Raw genomic sequence first — 19,075 nt, forward strand, 5'->3', positions numbered from 1 at the left:
TGCCACAAAGTACTGAGCAGAAAGCCCAACGTGTGTGTGAGTCTCTGCCAGAAGAACTTAGACAATATCAGAAGGAAGGTGATCAGTTCTTGCATCGGACGTGTCCTAGTGTCTTTATTTTGAGCTACACTGCCGTCCATCTAGCTTGAAATAGGACTAATGTCCACATAACGAGTGCACCTCCGCACATATGTGGACATATGGAAACATCATATGTATTTCGTTACATTAAAATAATATATATATATATATATATATATATATATATGATATGCCTAAATCACTTGTGATTTAAGACGGCGCTTATTCCGTCGGATCTCGGCCAACCAGTCACTCATAACGAGTGCACCTCCGCACATGTGTGGGCATTAGTCCTAGGCAAGAGGAGTCTTCTATTTCTACTCCTCTTGGTCCTAGGTTCATAGACATCTATGACGTAGTGCAGAGAGTGGCCACCAGAGGGAACCCAAGATGTGAAACTTAAACTGAGAGGATTCGATCCGACACCGGGATGGGAATCCGGTGTGGCTTAGTGGATAAAGCATCAGCACGCAGAGCTCAAAACCCGGGTTCAAATTCCGGTGCCGGAGAGAATTTTTCTCCGTTCCACTACTCCTTCATCGTACGATGACACGGAATATCTGCATGGAAACATCATATGTACTTCGGTACATTAAAATAATATATAACACAAACTTATCTCAATACTGTTTCCATATTATTGAAAATGGGAAAAAAACCTGAAGGGAACCACATTAACATTGAACGAAGCAGTGCAAAATGCTGTTAAACATTGGTTCACCTCCAGATCTGAGGGATTCTATAAAGCCGATATCAGTCACCTGGTGTCACTATGGGACAAGTGTGTTAACTATCATGGCGAGTGTTAAGCAGTAAGTTAATTTCTTTCTTTTTATTAGCGATGGTGGAGTTTCATTTGAACGACCGAACATAGTTACATACGCTTTCTACCGCAGAGTTTATTCGGCGTAGAAATTCAACGTGGCAATAAATGGCAGACACATTTTGCCTCAACTCCTCTATTGCGTGCCATAAATCGCGATTCGGTACCAACAGCTTTGTTTTCCTCTCAGAAGAAGCCAGGTTAAGAAATGTGTGCCGTGTAATGACCGACACATATCAGACATAGACGACGGCTTGAAACTGGTCGTGTATCTTAGCCATAGAAGCCTGTGAAATTTCAAATATTTTATATTTTAACAACAAAGTAAAATAAAGAATGATAAAATGGAATTAATACTTAGATCCAGTGCACAACACTAAATGAAAGCATTATTGAGTCGTAAGTGTATTTCAACGGTTTGCGTACATGTAGCCTACTCTTCTCATAAGGTGAAAGTGTAAACATGAACTAGGGGGCAAAATTCCTCTGACATTCCTGTTAATTCCCCCCACTAACATTCACCATTTTACAAACTCATTATCAACGCCCGGTAAAGAAGTGCCCTTCCTTGCCAGCCAATATATTTACACGTACTTTCTAGCGTACAAATTCAACGTGAATGTAAACGGCAGACAAATTTTGCCACGACTCTTCTCTACGGATAGTTTCTTTTACTTGTCGTAAATTCACGATTTGGGACCAACAGTTTTATTTTCCTCCAAGAGGAAGCCAGGTTGTGTGTGCCCTCCTACTCATATCTGACCTGCCACTAGGAGGAAAATTAAATGCATTTGAAGTGCGATATCTGCTGCGTCTGTGCTAGCGCGCTGGCCTTCCATACAGGCGGCCCGAGCTCGATACCCGGCCAGATCGGGATGGAATTTGTGATAGACAATGCAGAGGGTTTTCTCGGAGTACTCCCATTTCCCCATTTCATTCCACCAACACTCTCCACTTCTGCTGTTATTTAGTCAACTATTCGAAGACAGGTTTGAGCCTCATGAGTTATACCAATGAGTCATCACTTATGAGACAACTAATCCAGGAGATAATGGAGTAGGATGGCTAGTTCCTTTCCCCCTCCATTGCATACATCACGGACTGGCTACATATTACACTAGTCAGACTTCAGATGCATACAAACAATTGTTCTTCCTCTGACACATACCGTCAAGTGAGATGTACTGCCTGATAATAGATGTACATATCAGCCAGAACCTCAGTCTGAGGCAATATTTCATCAATCATCTGTAATTGTAAAAATAGGTTGGAGTGATGTCTAGGAGTAATACGGGTTTCCGATGCTCATGTAAGTTCTAAGGACTTGGGGCTCCGGGCTCGTCAGTAGATGATGGGACCTTATCTGCAGGGACTAGAAAGTATGACCAGCCTTTCAGCGTCGGATTCACGAATGCCACTCAAGTCATCCGTCGGACTTAGACAATCATCACAAAAAGGCGTACAATGGGCCTAAACGGCCTAAGTGCAAGGATTCGTCCTGGCTTCAGCCCTCGTGAAATGAATGAATGAATGATCGATCGATCAATCAATCGGTCAGTGAGTTATTTGATGATACCTGTCAGTTGCTGCTATTTATTTATAAACTCATTGTCTTCTGTGTTCAAGGAGTCCAGAGTTTGGAGGTGTGCCATATGTGCAGCAATAGTTGGTGCCTGGAGGCCTGGGCAACGCGGTGACAGTACAAAATGGACAGCGGCAAGCACCACCAGAAACCCAAACACCCTCGAGCCTCCGCTAACAGCTTCTCAGCCCTAACATTTTGGTAAGCTCTCAAGCTTGATTTGTGGATTTAATTTTAATATATTTTTATAGCTTTCATTTGATGCACAATAAATTTAGAACAGTCAGCGTCATTATCACTATTGCCATCCGTATCACCTACATCCTCGAAACCATGTTCGTTATCATCGACATCAATATAATCGCGTTCGTTGTCAGTTATCACTAGAGGCGGATCTGTCACTCAAGGTTAGTATGCATGGACTGTTGCTACTGCTCTCGTCGAGTCGTTTCGCGTCTAACCTGTTTCGTTCTCTAAGTCGCACACAGATCCGCCTTGTACTGTCGGTGACTCAGGAGAAGACGAGAGCGGACTGAGGAGGAAGGGATGTGAATAGATAACGTACGACAGCGGTGGCGAAAATGTAATCGTGCGCCGAGCCACTGTGTAACCTGCAACCGTGCATAGCACCTATGGAGGGAGGCGGACACCCGAGGGGGAAGTGAAGCAACTGTCTGACTTATTAACGAATTTTCATTTTCCTTACGTCAAGCACTGAAATATAATTTTATACAGTACAAGGCTACAAACTAATGTTTAGTATGTATAACGAAGAAAGAAATGGACAATAAATGAACAATATCACAACCTAAAATTAACTGTCTTCAGAATGTCTCTGGGACAAAGTTCCAAAATCAGGAATTATGTCACTTACTGCCAGTCGTAGTTGATCACGAAGGTATTTGTCTGTCAGTCGTGATCTAAATTTGGTTTTTACTATTTTAATTCTTGAAAATAATTTTTCACAAACGTAAGTTGTAACGAACATGGCTTCAACAGAGCAAGGGAAAGAACGAAGCTTCGGATATTTATTTTTTGGCAAAGATTTGAAAGTTCAACATTTGTCAAGTCCTTATATCTAGCTTTCATTTGACATCCCATAGTAAATCAGTGAGTTCAAATTGAAGAGCTAACCGCATTATTCGTACATCTGCTCAAAAAGGGTCGACGTACAGAGATGATGATGATGATGATGATGATAACAACAACAATAACACTTAACCTTTTAATGTTTCATCAGTAACGTGTAGTATGATGCCGTTTTATGTTATACAACCGTTTTCCTCGTAATACTTGTGAACAAATCATACATTTAATATTCTCATCATATTGACAGCAAAAAAATGCGTCCTCCGTCCTACTTGGAACTTTCGTACATGGTTTCGAGAAAGGCATATGCCACTCGCAGGTCAGAGACAAATACAAATGGAACGGAGTTTGACTCCAGTGAGTGAGAGGGTGGGGGTTGGCGGAGGTTAGAAGCAACCGAAATGTACAGCTATCACTGCGAGCCACAATATTTCGCGAGTCACGTTCTCACCACGGCTGATGTACGACAACACGTTCAATATTTGTACTGCAGTAAGTGGAAATATTAGGTCTCCTTCTGTTCAACTTAGCTTTAATTTCCATACGCATTGTTACTCATGTTTCCTGTACGAGTAATAACCTGGCTACTGGGATGCTTATCTGTGCGATGTTTATAATAATCAGCAGCGATAGTCAAGGTCACATTCTTCCCGCTCGTCTTCTCCTGAGTAACAGACAGTAGTTATAGTCGGAGGCACCGATTTTGGCAGATGACCTCGATGACATTTCCAGTAGGCGAGCCAATATTGTTTCTGTAAGCTACGAGAATGAGATTCGATAACATTCTGAGTCGTTCATATTTTCATAACAGCAGCTCATATCAATTATCCCTATTATGAAACACACCACGGTACCGTCCTACTCAAAGAATATCTTTAATAAATGTAAATTATTTCCGTTCGCAATGATTTTACAATACGTCTCCTACATTTTCTACATTAAATTAATTCTTAATTAAAAGGAAAAAGCATTGCATTGCGCATATATATATACCCTTACCAGATCAATATACAAGATTTGTCCAGTAATAATCTAGGGATCGTCTACTGGTGGTGCGACAATTCAAGTTAATAAAATTACGATTCTTCTTAGTAATCAAAATATAATTTGGTTAATTGGGTAAAATTGCATGCTACGGAAGTTAGATTTATATAAGAGTATAATAAATAGGATTGTAATGGATATTACAAGGGCAATAATTTCTTCACACGCACATTGTGAATAGAACGGAGAAGAAAGCATTTTAAAATATTCGAAATCGTACAAAATAACGGAGAAACCAATTTTCCCTGCACAAATTGCACCAATTGAAAAATATAATTACCATTCACAATAATTACTGTATTTTATGGATTCTAAAAAGTTGTTTATTAATCTAGAGGTATTGGCTGATGACTATATTAAATTCCAGCACAACATTCATTCAGAATATGTAGAAATTACACTTTGGATTTTACTAAATGTATAGGCCTACTATCAAAAGGTGTTACATACCCCCTTAAATACTGTGTGTTACCTGTGCGATATCCGATGTTTAATTTTTTTTAAATATAATTCATAGTACTGAAACTGCCATATTGAATTCGCACAAATTGTATTATTCGTAATTTTCGTCTCGAAAACCCCTAAGATATATAATTTAATTTTTCACCCATTTTTGTCACACTTCACCACTTTTGGGACAAAGTCGGAGTAAATAATACCTTATTCGTATTCTGTGATCGCACAGATCCCCAGATATCGACTTTCATCGAGATCGGATGACATGAGATTTCCCACTCTCTTCTGCCTTTTCATCAGTACCTTAGGATATGGTATTTAAAAAATCTAAGAATGTTTAATCAATATTATAGAGAGTAACCTTCATTTTAAATTTTACGTCTCTAGTTAAATATAGTTTAGTGAATTTTTGAAATCGTTGACTTCTTTCTTTCTCCTCTCTGCTCGGAAGTAAAAAAAAAAAAAAAAAAAAAAAAAAAGTTATTTCAAGGGAGTAGCCTACATGAAATTGTATTTCTGTACTTTCCTTATACATTTTAGAAACAATTCTGAGAGATGAGATGAATAGTCTAACCCAATTTTATGAGTGAATCTTTGTTTTAAGTTTAAAGGCTGCACGTCTGCTGGTTAAACAAAATAAATCGGTATAATTATTGTGATCATTACTGCCTCCCATTTTCCATTCCTTAATGTTCGTATTTCGTAAAACTCAGTCTTATCTATTGACTAAGGATTAACATATTTCCATATACATATATATTTCCATAACAGATTATATTTCCATTTCGTACAATATTCTGGTCACGAGACATAATCATATACTTTGTCTTTTCGGGATTTACTGCCAAACCTATCGCTTTATTTGCTTCAAGTAAAATTTCTGTGTTTTCCCTAATCGTTTGTGGAGTTTTTCCTAACATATTCTCGTCATCCGCATAGACAAAAAGCTGATGTAACCCGTTCAATTCCAAACCCTCTCTGTTATCCTGAACTTTCCTAATGGCATATTCTAGAGCGAAGTTAAAAAGTAAAGTGATAGTGCATCTCCTTGCTTTAGCCCGCAGTGAATTGGAAAAGCATCAGATAGAAACTGACCTATACGGACTCTGCTGTAAGTTTCATTGAGACACATTTTAATTAATCGAACAAGTTTCTTGGGAATACCAAAGACACATGTAGACTACTGTAATATTTGTTTAGTTTTTGGAGGTGACTGTTCAGAGTGCACAAATACTCGAGCGTGCATGTTTACTCTTATGTCCTACCCATTCCACTGCGACAGAGATAACAGCCGATCTTGCAGCGATGAGGAACTCGCTCTCCAGTTCACATTAAGAAAATCCATCTGCCAAAATCCCTGGCGCGACCTATACCATCAATGTCACGGTATAGTGTGCTAGTACGCAGTTGTTTTAAACGCTATTACTACAATGGTAATCTTTTCACTGTCATCATTAAGGTTTGGATTTTTAAAGACCATTTTAGCTTTTTTTGTTTATAAAATAGCCTTTTCATCACAATTATAACACACGAGTCTTTATTGTACAAATAATTAAATAATTGATAACAGGAAACAGGCCAACTTACTTTGTTCCTGATAAGTGATCTGAAATATGGCACATTTTTTAAATAAGTGTGTTGATTACAATACAGTATAATATGACAAGCCACATGTCTAAATTTTCTGGTGCAAATCTTTTTATGTTATCTGTCAACAATGTTTTGTATGCAGAAAAAATGTCATGGGAGCAAATTCCAACACTGCCACGGATGCTGGACCCCAATATTAGACTTTCAGCTGAAATAAAATGTAAACACGGAGAAGAAATTGCACCACTTAGAAAATATGCTCAACTCTGAAATAATAGATTGTATATAGGCCTATAAGTAAAATCCGATGATCAGCATAAATATTGAATAACTGAAAGAGGAAAGTTCTATCCTGGACCGGGACTTGAACTCAGTTTTAAATGCTGGTGTTCTAACCACTGAGCTTTCAGGTTTAACTCCCGGTCCAGGATATAATTTTTTTTTTTCAGTTATTGAAACTAGTCAACAGAAGACCTAGACTGAAGCAGTGGCGGCTTCTCCCTACGTGCTAACGTGCTGCAGCACGCCATAAAATTATCATTTAAATATATTGTTAAAAAAAACCTCACACAATACAAATTCCACTTATAATAGTTAACTATTTTCGATACTTCTTTTTATGCTCTCAGATTTGTACTATAGACTCAATGGAATCCATCCTTACTCTCAAACATTTCTGACGTGCTAATTCTCAATTCAGCAAAGCTAGCAGTGTTTGCTCCAATGACGTTATAGTCAGGGTTGCCATATTGGTATAACTAAAAGTAGCGAAAGCTTGCTGGAAAAGTAGCCAAAATTCAGAAAAAGTAGCCCAAAATAAATGGCAAATTTATATTTCGCGGATTATATATGTTTAATTGAATTGGAATGTTTTTTTTTTCCAAGTCTCCTTTATGAGCACTAATTTGAACTTCATAAACTTTACAATTTGCTTTATTGCTGTCGTCTTTCACATCCTGAAGCCAGTCTGAGAATGAAGTATCATTTAACCACTGCCTATTAAACGTTTTGAGATACTTCTCCCACTTTCCCATTTTCAGCATTACAGAACGAAATAATAAATATTTCCATTTTCAGTAAAATTACAAAACAAAATAAATGTATAAAAAAGTTATTCACTAACACAATTTAAAAATGTTACTGTATATCACTTCTATAACAAACACAGATCTCTTAAAATTCTTTCACTATAGGACTCAGAATTGAATAATTAGCCTACATTATAATTAGGATACAAAAAAGTAAAAAAATTAATTCTCTAATATAACTTAAAAACTGTATATCACTTTTACAAAAGATCCTAGTTCCTAATTTAAGATTATTGTAATAAACTACATTGGCATTCACAAAAATACTAACGCTTGAATTGGAGGAAAATAGCAATTGATTATTATGTGCCTGCAGGCTGCACTTCGCCACTGCATTTCTGCTGGCACTGGTGATCGTAAAACGAGAAAATCCCCTTACACTGGCTTGGTCATGTGACATGTACAATAAATATATATTTCGCATAGGTACGTCGTTTCTCGTGGTTAAGGTGGTGGTGGAATAAAGCGAGACGTACACTGTAACAGGTTTTTTCACGGAGAGGAAGACTGTTACTACACCTATTATTATTGATTTTCCACAAATTCAAATCAGAAAAAAATAGCCCCGAAAATTTTTGAGTAGGCCAAAAAGTCGCAAGTAGCCCAATGGTAAAAATCAATAGCCAATTAAAATTTTAAATAGCCCAATTGGCTACTTGTAGCCCAATCTGGCAACCATGGTTATAGTTACCTGTCTGCTCATGCGCAGAACAGCACTTCATTACAGTCTAGGGCAGTTATGGAAGCTAATTTCCTACGTCATGGATAAATATATAAATATATATATATATTCATCCATGCCTACGTATTGAGCTTCGTGACTGTATATACTAGACTGTGACTTCACCTTGCCCCTCTATGATATTTTGTCCTGCTTTTTCAGCAACGAGTTATAATGTTTTCTTTCTGACTCGTTTTTTACACAACATCGTGCTTATTATTGTGCAGCCCAGTATGCTCTTTTTCACTTTATTTTTGTGAAACTTGCTCTCTTCCCTTTTATATTCTTTGATTTGTAGCAGTCGACGAAACAATACTGCCTACATACTGTTAAAGATGTTACTTTGAAATAAATAAATGTTTTTTATAATATAGCCCATTTTTCCTCTTTATGTTTTTCATAAATATAGTTATATTGAAATACATTTTTAATATTTGTGTAAATAGGGGTACTTTTATATAATCTAGCAAATAGTTTTAAGTTTATTATCTACGAGTTACCGGTCTATGTTGGCGTGTCTTTCCGCAGGAGTCCATTAAAAATAGGGGTTATTTTCCACTTTCGAAACAGTGTGTGCAAGTTTATAGGGTTCATAAGCTTCTGCTGTGGACATTTTAAAAGCACGCGCATATTCTATATTTTGTCATGATGAACTCCGTCGATTCATTACTCAAAACGTCAAAACTGCTTTTTATAAGCAGCATTAGAAGATAAAATTAGAATTAAAAATCTAGGGCAGTCAACACCAGATCTCAATATTGTTCAGAAAGCAAAGAATGGTAAAAACTATGTGTACACTAGAAAATTTATGAGAACTGTGACAGTATATGTTCTGCTTCTCTTGCCCATTATTCGGAAGCGGTAGTTCATGATATACGACAGGGTCAAAGAAAAACAGAGGGGAAAATTTCACTGACAATTATTTTTAAATACCGGTACTAAAAAGAACAGATTTGTCTGTGTTTGTCGAATTCGCATAATCATATTTACGAAAAGGCACTTTTCAGTGCCAATAATTTATTTTGTGTGTACAAGATTGGAATTTTGGAGTAAGAGGGAAAGGAAGGTATCAGTGTTCTGAAATGTATCCGTTTATTCCGTAGGCTACTTATTTTCAACAAGCTTGACAGAAGATTTGTTTTCTCCCGTTTTAAAATTAATATTGTCGCCTGCCCATTTCCGAAGTAAATTTGCAGGTGATGTTGCAATATTTCGGAATGTCTAAACTGTAATTATTCCAAGAAGTAACAGATTTACCAGTTCACCGCTGTGGAGTAACGGTTAGCATGCTTGACCGTGAAATGAGCGGAACTGGGTTCAAATCCTGGTTGGGACAAGTTACCTGGTTGAGGTTTTTTTCCTAGGTTTTCCCTCAACCCATTAAGAGCAAATGCTGGGTAACTTTCGGCGATGTACTGTGGATTATGGACACATTTCGTTGGCATTATCACCTTCATCTCATTCAGATGCTAGATAACCATAGCAGCTGATAAAGCGTTGTAAAATATATAAACAAAAAAACATTTATCAAAAGAACGTTATACCTGTGAAATGATGGTGAAGAACTGAAAGAATAATTTTATTGTACAAATGTGTCTTGATTTTAGAATATGTTTGACACAACAATGTAAGTTTACCATACATCCCGTAAAAAACGGGACAGTCCCCTTTTTTGGTGTAGGTGTCAGGCGTCCCCGTAATTTTTGTCGGGACATGCAAAAGTCCCATATTTTAATAAAAGTTTATTTAATAATGTAAAAATCAATAATTTCTCTGGCTGATCTTTACTTCATAAATAAATGTTGAAATTATTATTTTGATTTGTATAAATGTTTGCAAATATTTGATTTTGAAATCAGCAAACATGAATGAACTATGAATGAAAGGTTGACTAATGTTAGACAGAAAGATAAGTGAAAAGTACTGTCAAGTGACATAAATTGATAAGAATAAACATTGTTTAAAGTCAATAGTGTTCGTTTCGTTAACTCCCTTGTTTTAATTTTACTTAATACCTTTTCAGAGACTTCTAACTTAAATTTCCGTACAAAACAAAGTCGATAATAAAAGTGGCGCGTATTTTCATAATAAATTTATGGCAGGATTACAAGACTGCAGAGGTGGCTGGTGAGATTTTAGCGTGATAGGGCTGCACTAAAATTTTCAATATAGGCTACAGCATTATTATGTCTTATGTACCAACACCACAGTGAAAATTAATATTAGGGATTACTAAATTTTACCTGTATTGAAGCTGAAGCCATAATTAATTACTGATCCCGCCCTTTTTGGTTTCCACTGCTGCTCTTGTTGTCGTTGATATTTATATTTGTTTATAATTAAAGTTTGAAACACTATACACTAAAAAATTTAATTTAAAAAATACTATATTAGTTTGTGTTATTAATTTTATTGGAGGTAATATTTCACTGTTCTCTTCACAATTTTATTTGAACACAAAGTCTAGACTTCTTTCTTTTCAGCTATATAATTGATTAATCACTTTATCATTGAAATTAATATTTTCAATTATCACTTCTTCTACGCTTAACATTGCTAAAGCAGCAAGACGGTCTTGTTATTGTACTTCTTAGTAAAGTCTTCACTTTTTCAGCGTAGAAAAACACTTCAGGCTAAGCAGTAGTCATGAGATTAGTAAAAATTATTTTGAGAAGAGTGAACACTTCTGTGCAGAAATCCAACATGGTTTTGAACATTTTCATAAGTCCAGTAAATACAAAGTTCTATCTTTTGCTTTGTGGTATTTCTCCTGAATTCCACTGTAATAGTCTTACAGATACACTTTCATTCTGAAAAGAATGTATAGGGTTGCCTTTCATTGTGTATGAATCAGATTTTCTCTTGCCGAGTTTGTAGACCATTTTGCCTCACAGACAGTAAATGAGGGTGTGTTCGTTCAACCTTAGCCACCACTTACCATTCTTTCCTGGAATGTTATATTGTTGAGAAACACTTCTCTCTTCAACAGACAAAATATGAGAAGGTCCACAATCAGGCTCTCAGAGCAGATAAAAGTAACTCCTGTGGATATATTGTTGAATCTTGCAGACTTTAGGCCTGTATACTTGTGTGCATTGATGATCAGAAGATGTAACAACAAATTTAATTATCTTCCTTCCCACTGCCACTCATACACTGGGTAGGGAGTGTGGTAGGTAACATATTGTTTATACTGTCCAACAATCAATGCATTCGAGTGTATACATAAAATGATGGAAGAGAGGTCAATCCTGTTAAATTTACATGGAAAATTTATCAGAACTCCAGTTGGAGCACAGACACAAAGAAAGATATCTTAAAACACTACATGGATTCGTTCAGAAAGTACAAAAATTGAAGGTACAATACTTTTTAACATCAAATAAACCTCAACCCCTGATACAAGCACAGAACCCAATCAAAATGGAATGCCATGGTTACTCTACTAATTTAAACCAACATTTGCTAAAAAAAAAAAAATACCGATACCGACATTAGGTATCTCAAGCTTTTGGCATTGGACACCATTAACAGCAAATACACTGAACTTGACGATTCTCAAATGCATGATTCTCCAAAAATAGGAGCAGGGGTATACAGTGCCACATTCTTCTTCTAAAACCCATCAGACAAGACATAATAATATTCTATGGAGGAATTGAGGCTATTTTCAGAGCATTAAACCAGCTCCTATTGCATCTTGAGAAGTTTTTCAAGGTTGCCATCCTAAGTGATTCAAGATCCACTATAGAAACAATTGGTTCAATAGGATCCCCTACATTAATGGAAATCTATGACTATTGTAAAATATCTAAGAAGAAAGTCCTACTGCAATGAATCCTTGGGCATTGTCAAATTATCGGAAGTGAACAGGCCGATATATTAACAAAAAGAGCTGCCATGCTCATCAGGACAGAAGCATCTTATCATTCTTCCAAATTATACACTAAAACGTAACTGAAGGAACAATATTTTAGACAGTTGGAATAAAAAAGTACAGACAAATCCTGGAGAATTTCCATGCATAGTGTACCCAACTGGCTGAGAAGAGAAGCTGCTGCTGTGTTCTGCCTTCATACTGGTCATGATATTCTCGCCAAATATCTATGTTGTTTTGGGATTCTTCATACACACATCTGCAACCTCTGTGATCTCCATGAAGATAAGGATAGGGACCACTTAATACACTGTCCAGCTGTACACAGTAGGGCCTACATCCAAGTCTGGAAAAAACTGGGAGACTGGGACTAAAATGATGAATTAGATGAACAGATTGACTTTTTAAATATTATGTTCCTTAGCCATTAGAGAAATAAATAAATACTGAATTCAGCAATGTTCCTATTGTTCCTTTTATAATAATTGCCTTTTCAGACATTTTCTATTTCATCCTTGTCACCAATTTCAATATCTCTATATTAGAAAATATAGTACCGGTATTAATGTTTTTATTTAATAAACAATTCAATCGTCAATTTATAATTTATCTTGAATGTCATCGAACAAAACTGTTGTCTTTATCACCTTCATAAATACCAAACAATATTACATTTATTATTCATAACAGGTACAGTTCATTATATGTTATACTGTGTTTAATGAGTGTGTCTTAACTTGTCGATATCATGACTAGACTTCGGATTTTAGGTAAAAACCTATTTTAATCCTTAAAAGAGAAGTTCATAGAAACTTGCAAGTGCACGTTTCATATAAAACTATGCCTAAAATTGGTATTTTAATAGCACCTAAAAATGCCTATTATGACGACAAAGCCTATTTTGACCTATTAAGTATGTTTTATCTCTAATAGGTCAAAACACCCATTCTTATTTGAAAAATTTGTATTTTAAATTCCGAATGTGTTCCTGATTCTGTTGGAAATCAATCAATCTTCTTAATGTATCCAGCTGTTTGCTGACAGCATAAAGTCCACTGTCCACTGTAGTCTATTCAGTTGTTTTTCACGAGAAGTGAGGGGTATTTTGATTGGTGTTCATTATAGATGCCTGTTGAATAAAGTACGGGATAAACTGGAGGAAGTTCTGCAGAGGAATGTAGGACTGAAGGACCTGCGTACTGCTTCAGATATCCTAACAGGAAAGAACACGGATTTACAATGTAACATGCCTGTCCAACTAGTGTCAAAATTGAAATACGCTCCTGTTACTTCAGTGGATGTGGAGCGTTCATTTTCAGCATACAAATTTGTGTTGAGTAACAGACGACATGCTTTTTAGTCGAAAATTAAGAAAAAATATTAGTAATTTATATAAGCTAATTATGGACATTAATGGACAAGGTTTGGTAAAAATTGATTATATTTGGCTTATTTATGTACTGAATTTATGTCTAAAACTTATTTTTCACATTTAATTGTTTAGTTTATGTATAATTAGTTAGATACCGGTACTGTATTTGTTGTTCTTGTATTTTTAGTAGTAGTGGTGGTAACGGTGTATAAGCATTTAAAATTATTGAATTCTACAAGTGAATTCCTGATGATTTGGAACATGTTTTTAAACAAAACATTATTTTTTGTTAGAGCCTATTTGCAATTCTTTAGAGACTATTTCCTACACTTTTAAGCCTATTTTAGGTACCTAATATTACACTTTAACGACCTAAAAATCCGTACCCTAATCATGACATTTGTGCTGCAAAATTTACAGTACGCAAAATAACGTCCCTATGACTAATCAAAATTGATTCTTTTTTATACCACAATTGAATGCAAGTTTTGCTGGTTGTCCTTGCTATCACTTCCAGTTTCCCCCATCATTGCAACTGAAATTATTTCAATTAATACAATTAGTATAACTGTAGACTTGTGGACTTCATTACAAGTGAATTAGCACTTAATGTTAGAATCCATATGGTTCACCACAGAATGCTAAACTTGCAAAACTTCCACCAATTAACAAAATAAAAACATAAGTAAAAATCCATCAAATTAAGTAATAGCAAAAATATTAATTGCTACAACATCCAATCATATAAGAGAGAGAGAATTTTTTTTCAACAGTCAACAAAGTAAATTTTCTAAATTGCTGTATTTTTTAAACTTACAGTAATTTTTAATAGGTACATATGTTTTAATTGCGTTAAAAATTCAGAATTGTTGTATCATATTCCAAATGCTAACTCGTATATTTCTTGAACTATTGTATTGTATTGTATTTATTTATTCTCTGTACAATCTATTACAGATTATAGGTTCGTCATTAGATACCCTCACACACATGCATGCATGCACGCACAAGATTTCTAATATGAATTTAATTTTAACATTCTTAAGTTCTTCAAGGAAATAGTAAAACTATTAATAAATAACAAGATACATAATATATTTTCAGTTTAGAAGACATTAAAATAAATAGACTAACATACATAGATTAAATAAAAACAAGATACATAATGAGATTACATTAAACAAGTTTATCATCTGAGGTGATTTATTAGGAGAGCGATTGAACCTTTAAAAACCAAGAGACTTCATCTTAGTTATTCTGTATACTTATTATTAATATTGTTAGGGGAAAAATTATGTGCAACAGTAATGAAGGTAGGTATTCTACTTTATGGCTAAATAATGTAAAAAATCAGTAATTTTGAACGGCATGCACTGGAGCATTATATTGAAAAGATACACACAAGAGAATAATTTATATGCTTCCAAACAGGAAAATGAACCTTTGTTTTCTGGATTGCGCATAAAACTATAGTGGGTGAATTGCTGGCAGGGAAAAAGAATTACAGTACCGGTACTCCTTGGATACTTGGTCCATTTGTGTCTGGCATTACTTATAATTGAGGACATGACCCGAATAAGGGCGTATACAGCAAAATGTAGTTCTGATATAAACTAATTTCAATGTTTGTAAGCTGTCAGGTTCATTATAGTTGCTACGAAAAAGCTTTTCATTACTGTTAAATAATTTTGAGAATATTTAAAATAAAATTATTGAAACATAACAGCAAATAGTGTGTTCTACTATTAGTAAGTAAATATAATACGAAACTTTGTATGCACCCTTTTTCCAGCAACGATATGTTTTAATTAATTGATTAACTAGTGGACTTACTCGTGTTAATTATGTAAGATTTGTCTGGCTTACAGCTGTTTCAGTGCTTCACGCACCATCCTCAGAGCCTACTAGATCACGGCGTCATCTCGACTTCTCTGCCTGTTATGTGGGTGTGTTTGATTATTGAAAGGTGTTAAAGAGTGGAATCAAATAGTGTGTGTGTACTGAAATTGATCTGTGTGTTGAGAATTTGATCGGGGTGTGTTTGTATATTTCGTATTGTTCTAGTGTGTTGAGTTTTTGGTTCTTGGGTTGTATGAGTAGGATTTCCATGTCCGTATTTATGTTATTGTATGTATGGTTAGCATTGGTTATGTGATCGGCGTATGTAGATGTATTGTATCCTCTGGTTATTGCTTTAATGTGTTCTTTGTAGCGTGTTTGGAATGATCTGCCTGTCTGTCCTATGTAGAACTTATCGCAACTATTATATGTGAGTTTGTATACACCTGTGTGGTCGTATTTATTTGTTTGTGTTTTTTGTGTGTTGAGATGTCTTTGTAGTGTGTTTTCTGTTCTGTATGTTATGTTGTATTTCTGCTTTCTGAATGAAGATGCGATCTTATGTGTGCTTTTGTTTTCATATGTTAGTGTGATGTATTTCTTGTGTTCTTGTGTTTGTGTTGTGTTTTGCGTATTTTTGTGTTTGTTAAGTTTTTGTTTTGTCTTTCTTATGATGTTGTCTATTATGTTTGGATTGTATCAGTTTTCTTGTGCTATGTACTTGATTGTGTTCACTTCTTCATTGTAGTGTTGTTGGCTCATGGGTATGTTGAGTAATCTGTGTACCATTGTCCTGAATGCAGCATGTTTGTGTTGTATGGGGTGGTTAGATGTGTTGTGTATGTGTGTGGTGGTGGTGGTTGATTTTCTGTATATTTTGTAGGTGTGTTTGTTGTCGATTTTTGTTATGGTGATGTCTAGGAAATTTGTGGAGTTGTTGTTTTCAAAGTTCTAGTGTGTATTGAAGTTTTGGGTGTAATTTGTTTATGTATCGGTGTAGTTTGTGTATTTGTCTTTTGTTTCCTTTGTATAGTATGAGTATGTCGTCTATGTATCTGTGCCAGTATATTATGTTGTCTGCATATTTGTTGTGTTCATTGTTGAGTATGTATGTTTGTTCTATGTTGTGTAAAATTATCTCTGCTAGTATGCTGGATAAGGGTGATCCCATTGGCAATCCTTCTGTTTGGGTGTAGTATTTGTTGTTGTGTGTGAAATAGTTTTGCAACACTAGCATCTTTCGATATCACCAACTTATACACTAATATACCAATACAGGACACATTACAGATACTAAAACAAATGCTCATAGATTACAACACACCACAAGAATACATCGAAGAAATCATCGAAATCACAGACATCATAACAAAGCAAAACTATTTCACACAACATACCCATGAGCCAACAACACTACAATGAAGAAGTGAACACAATCAAATACATAGCACAAGAAAACGGATACAATCCAAACATAATAGACAACATCATAAGAAAGACAAAACAAAAACTTAACAAACACAAAAATACGCAAAACACAACACAAACACAAGAACACAAGAAATACATCACACTAACATATGAAAACAAAAGCACACATAAGATCGCATCTTCATTCAGAAAGCAGAAATACAACATAACATACAGAACAGAAAACACACTACAAAGACATCTCAACACACAAAAAACACAAACAAATAAATACGACCACACAGGTGTATACAAACTCACATATAATAGTTGCGATAAGTTCTACATAGGACAGACAGGCAGATCATTCCAAACACGCTACAAAGAACACATTAAAGCAATAACCAGAGGATACAATACATCTACATACGCCGATCACATAACCAATGCTAACCATACATACAATAACATAAATACGGACATGGAAATCCTACACATACAACCCAAGAACCAAAAACTCAACACACTAGAACAATACGAAATATACAAACACACCCCGATCAAATTCTCAACACACAGATCAATTTCAGTACACACACACTATTTGATTCCACTCTTTAACACCTTTCAATAATCAAACACACCCACATAACAGGCAGAGAAGTCGAGATGACGCCGTGATCTAGTAGGCTCTGAGGATGGTGCGTGAAGCACTGAAACAGCTGTAAGCCAGACAAATCTTACATAATTAACACGAGTAAGTCCACTAGTTAATCAATTAATTATATTCAAGTGTTAAAAGTAGTGTACGCCAGATTCAAAATGGAATATGTTTTAGTACCGTTTTTAATTATTCTGATGTCCTAGGTGTCTAACTTTGCATGAAAATTAATTATATATGGGAACATCTCGTACTTTATTAATAATTTTGTCTTGAAAAGTAAAATAAAATAAATTCAACAAAATAAAATATACATTTACCATACCATACTAAATAAAAATATTGAATAATTACACAAGTAGGGCTACAAAATAACATTAAATTTTTAGTTTATGGGTTTCTTGTCTTTATGTCTTTTTCTTCTTTATACATGATCACTATTGTTGCTAGAGTCATCTTTACCATTGTGTGATGATCTCCCGACTTTATTCAGCATTGAGTTCAGCCAACTTTGGCTATCTTCATCTAAAAACTGTAAGAGATCTCTTCAGTCCTCCGCCTTGGAGGGTTTCAAAGGCACTGGGTTCATTTGTGTTGGACTCAAAAAAGTTTCAGCTGCGACACTTCCATTCCCATCTTCCAAATCTTGAAGGACACAAATGATGCAGATTATGAGGTTCAAGCTGAAAATACCCCTGATGTAGTGTATTGCAGTTGTTTATACTTTTGCATCATGATTATATGAGAACGATTTAAGTGTGTACCCGTTTTATCATTGAGGATGTCACCGGAATCCAGTTTATTCTGAACTGTTGTTAATCGTTTCTCTGAAATTTGCAATAGACTTAATAGAAAGTTTTAACAACATCAATTTTTTTTACCTTCATTACAGAAAACACTATCTTTCCAAACATTATCCCTATTCTTGAAAGACTGAAGCTTCTTAGTTTTTAGATTCACTCTTTTAAGTCAAGAAGTAATAAAATGATATTGTTCTAATTTCGAATCCATGTCCCAAAAGCGTTTAAAAATAGAGAGTTAATCGTCCTTTGAAATTTCATGTGTACACATTTTCATACATCATCTTCTTACAGGTGTAAATGACTTCTCTTCCATTTGCTTGCCTGTACAAGTTGTGTATGACTTGCCACTGTTTCTATTAATTTTGCTTTCTTCGGTTTTCCATTTAGTTTTGCTCACAAGCTTCTTTTTTTCCCATATTTTCGGTCATGATTCACTGCTGCAACTGACAACCTGGAGTAGGCCTAAACATGGAATATTAGCCTACTACAGTATGGCTTGCAACAGCATGTGACTGCCACTGTAGTAGGTGCGTCCACTCATTTAACGTAAACACGTAACATTGTGTCATGTGTTACATATTGAAGCTAGATTTACGAAAATTTACTACAGTGTACTATATGCATTCAACTATCTAATCC

General features: G+C 35.3%; 1 protein-coding gene across 3 annotated transcripts in view; it reads left to right on the top strand.

Moving 5' to 3' along the window:
* The window catches only part of LOC138704977 (probable multidrug resistance-associated protein lethal(2)03659), a 456,593-nt gene that overhangs the window by 285,981 nt on the left and 151,537 nt on the right, over window positions 1–19,075 (top strand). For 2 of the 3 annotated variants that reach the window (XM_069833477.1, XM_069833478.1), the window contains one exon: window positions 2,531–2,687. The exons of the other annotated variant lie outside the window; for it this stretch is intronic. In XM_069833477.1, coding sequence (XP_069689578.1) covers window positions 2,611–2,687 — 77 coding nt within the window. In that variant the 5' untranslated portion in view covers window positions 2,531–2,610. The remainder of the gene's footprint in view (window positions 1–2,530; window positions 2,688–19,075) is intronic. 3 annotated transcript variants of the gene reach the window in all.

This window comes from Periplaneta americana, chromosome 8 (assembly GCF_040183065.1).
Source record: "Periplaneta americana isolate PAMFEO1 chromosome 8, P.americana_PAMFEO1_priV1, whole genome shotgun sequence".
NCBI lineage: Eukaryota > Metazoa > Arthropoda > Insecta > Blattodea > Blattidae > Periplaneta > Periplaneta americana.